At 40.2% G+C, this 3661-nt stretch overlaps 1 protein-coding gene across 1 annotated transcript; it reads left to right on the top strand.

The window, feature by feature from the left end:
- The first annotated feature begins 327 nt into the window (after positions 1-327).
- On the top strand, positions 328-3110 carry LOC131181367 (uncharacterized). The gene is made up of 3 exons (XM_058149415.1): positions 328-1078; positions 1625-3045; positions 3090-3110. The coding sequence occupies exons 1-3, from the start codon at positions 328-330 to the stop codon at positions 3108-3110; spliced, it is 2193 nt and encodes a 730-aa protein (XP_058005398.1).
- Positions 3111-3661: the final 551 nt, after the last annotated feature.

Raw genomic sequence — 3661 nt, 5'->3', positions numbered from 1 at the left:
GCAAGTATTTGTGCTTGTTTGTGAATTTTAGTTCCCAAAGGAACAAGGGAAGCAAACTCTTGAGTGGTAAAAGGCAAGAGTGTGTGAGTGCCAAAAGAGGGTAAGAGCCTGAAATTTGTGCGAAAACACTTGAGCTAAACACTTGAGAGGGTGAGCCATTTCTACTAACTTCGTTTTCTTGCAGCCAAATCATGTCTCAATTACAAGAGACAAGTGGTAGTAGTGGAGGTAATGAAGAAAAAAGGGAGTTTCCTGATGATCGAATTTTTAAAGAATCTGTAGCACAAAGCTTTGAAAGGATGAATGTGCAAATGAATGACTTTAGAGATGAGAAGGGACAGAGAAGATAGAAATAGGAGGAATGATGGGGGAGCAAATGTGGCAAATCCGAATAGAAATGAAGGTAGATTTCGGGCAGAACATAGGAATGAAGGGTATGAAGAAGATGAATGGAATGATGATGAGTATGATGAAGCTTATGACTATGGCAACTACCATTATGGCGGAAGAGGGCATAGACCACCTAGGGGTAGAGGGCCTAGGGGAAGAAGGGGTGGCAGAAATTTTAGGTTCGGTGATCATTGGGATAGAGATGGGAATGATGAGAGAGTTGATGGGAATTTAGCTAGTATAAAAATGCAAATTCCACCTTTTCATGGGAAGGATAATCCAGATGTTTATTTGGAGTGGGAGAGACAGGTGGAGTTGATTTTTGAGTGCCACCATTATTCTGAAGAAAAGAAAGTGAAGTTAGCAGCTGTAGAATTCAAAGAGTATGCAATTGTATGGTGGGATCAGTTGTTGAGTAGGAGGAGGAGAAATGGGCAACGAACCGTGGAGACATGGGACGAAATGAAGGGAATCTTAAGAAACAGGTTTGTGCCACCTTACTACCACAGAGAGCTGCTTCAAAGGTTACAAAAACTCACTCAAGGTACTAAAAGTGTCGAAGAATATTACAAGGCCATGGAGATAGCTTTGATTAGAGCTGATGTTGAGGAGGATCGGGAAGCTACAATGGTTCGCTTTTTGAATGGGTTAAATCCTGAAATTGCTAATATTGTGGAGCTGCAACCTTGTGTGGAGGTGGAGGATATGCTACAAATGGCACTTAAAGTGGAGAAGCAACTAAAAAGGAAGAATGTGGCTAGATATGCACCAGCCAACCATTCGGCTCCTAGGAGTAATTGGAAGTCGAATTGGTCTGCTCCTTCAAGGGTGGAGAAAGAAGTTCCCAAATTCAAGAAAGAAGAATGGAAAGGAAAGGAGAAAGTAGAGGAGAAGAACAAGGGAGTTCCTACTAGGACTAGAGAATTGAAGTGTTTTAAGTGTTTGGGAAATGGACATTATGCCTCACAATGTCCAAATAAAAGAGTGATGGTTGTTAGGGAAAATGGAGAGTTAGAAAGTGAAGAGGAAAGGGAGGAAGAATCTGATAATGTTGATGAGCATGAGGATGATTGCTACGATGAGGGAGATCAGCCACCTATGGATGGCAATATCCTTGTCACCATGCGCACACTAAGTGCACAAGTGAGTATGGAGTGTGGTGATGAAATGCAAAGGGAGAACATCTTCCATACTAGGTGCTTGGTGAATGACAAGTTGTGTAGTGTGATTGTAGATGGTGGGAGCTGTTGTAATGTGGCTAGTTCACTCTTGGTGGACAAGTTGGGTTTGCCTACTACTACACATCCAAAACCATATGGGTTGCAATGGTTAAATGATTGTGGGAAGTTGAGGGTTACAAAACAGGTGGTTGTGCCATTCACCATTGGCAAGTATAATGATGAGGTACTTTGTGATGTTGTACCTATGGTTGCTACGCATCTTTTGTTGGGCCGTCCATGGCAGTATGATAGAAGTGTTGTGCATGATGGTAGGAAGAACAGGTACACGGTCACTAAGGAAGGTCGAACATACTCATTGCTTCCTATGACACCAGGTCAAGTGCATGAAGATCAAATGAGGATTCTTAGATCCATTGAAGAAAAGAAAGAAACTTGGAGAGAAAAACTTAGAGAGGCCGAGCTGGATGAGAGTGAAAAGAAAGAGAAGAGAGAAGAAAAAGAGAGAAAAAGAGAAATAAAAGAAAAGAAAATGAGAGCAAATGAGAAAAAGGAAAGCTCGGGGCAAAAGGAGAGTGGAGAGAAGAGAATGAGTTTGTATGTGAAGGAAAGAGAAGTTAGAGAGGCTTTACATTCAGGAAGACCTCTTTGTGTACTTATGTACAAGGAGGTTAATTTATGTGTTACTGACCTTGATTCACATTTGCCTAGTGATGCTTTGTCTCTTATACAGGAATATGAAGATGTCTTCCCGAATGAGTTGCCACCAGGATTGCCACCTATCAGAGGGATTGAGCACCAGATCGACTTGGTACCTGGAGCACAAATACCGAATAGACCAGCATATAGAACAAATCCTAAAGAAACAAAGGAGTTACAAAGGCAAGTGGAGGAGCTTATGGAGAAGGGCTATGTTAGGGAGAGCATGAGCCCATGTGCTGTACCTGTGTTGCTAGTGCCAAAGAAGGATGGGAGTTATCGCATGTGTGTGGATTGCAGAGCCATCAATAAAATCACTGTAAAGTATAGACACCCAATCCCTCGCCTTGATGATATGCTTGATGAGTTGCATGGTGCAAGTGTGTTTTCTAAGATAGATTTGAAAAGTGGTTACCACCAAATAAGAATGAAAATTGGTGATGAGTGGAAAACTGCTTTCAAAACTAAATATGGGTTGTATGAATGGATGGTGATGCCATTTGGGCTCACAAATGCTCCTAGCACTTTTATGCGTTTGATGAATCATGTGTTGAGGAATTTCATTGGAAAATTTGTTGTTGTGTATTTTGATGACATTTTGATTTACAGCAGTAACATAGACGAGCATTTGCATCACTTGAGACTTGTTTTTGATGTGTTGAGAAATGAGAAATTGTATGCGAATGCGAAAAAGTGTTCATTTTGCTTGGATAAGGTTGTTTTTCTTGGTTTTGTTGTAAGTAGTAAAGGTGTACAGGTTGATGAAGAGAAAATCAAGGCCATTAGAGATTGGCCAATTCTTAAGAATGTGTCGAAGGTTAGAAGTTTCCATGGATTGGCTAGTTTCTATAGGCGATTTGTGCCTAATTTTAGTACAATTGCTACTCCTTTGAATGAATTGGTGAAAAAGAATGTTGCATTTGAGTGGAAAAAGAAACATGAACATGCATTTTCTGAACTTAAAGATAGATTGTGTTCTGCACCCTTGTTGAGTTTGCCAAATTTTGATAAGACTTTTGAAATTGAATGTGACGCAAGTGGTGTAGGAATTGGTGCGGTTCTCATGCAAGAGAAACGACCAATAGCATATTTTAGTGAGAAATTGCATGGAGCTGCCTTGAATTACTCTACTTATGATAAGGAGATGTATGCATTAGTTAGGGCCTTGGAAACTTGGCAACATTATTTGTGGCCTAAAGAGTTTGTCATACATTCGGATCATGAATCATTGAAGCATATTAAGAGTCAAAATAAGTTGAGTAGAAGGCATGCTAAATGGATTGAATTTTTAGAGTCATTTCCATATGTGATTAAATACAAGCAAGGAAAAGAGAATGTTGTAGCTGATGCACTTTCTAGGAGACATGCACTTTTGTCTACACTTGATGCTAAAT

This window comes from Hevea brasiliensis, chromosome 7 (assembly GCF_030052815.1).
Source record: "Hevea brasiliensis isolate MT/VB/25A 57/8 chromosome 7, ASM3005281v1, whole genome shotgun sequence".
NCBI classification, from domain to species: domain Eukaryota; kingdom Viridiplantae; phylum Streptophyta; class Magnoliopsida; order Malpighiales; family Euphorbiaceae; genus Hevea; species Hevea brasiliensis.
Note: the sequence above shows the minus strand (reverse complement) of the source record. Positions and strands in the feature narration are given on the sequence as shown.

Bases quoted from the DNA above. Each gene is read 5' to 3' on its own strand.
- LOC131181367 (XM_058149415.1), top strand. From the start codon at position 328: ATGAGAAGGGACAGAGAAGATAGAAATAGGAGGAATGATGGGGGAGCA. The intron at 1,079-1,624 runs GTGTGGAGGTGG...GTGTGATTGTAG, and splicing joins TATTGTGGAGCTGCAACCTT to ATGGTGGGAGCTGTTGTAAT. The intron at 3,046-3,089 runs GCCATTAGAGAT...GTCGAAGGTTAG, and splicing joins TTGATGAAGAGAAAATCAAG to AAGTTTCCATGGATTGGCTA.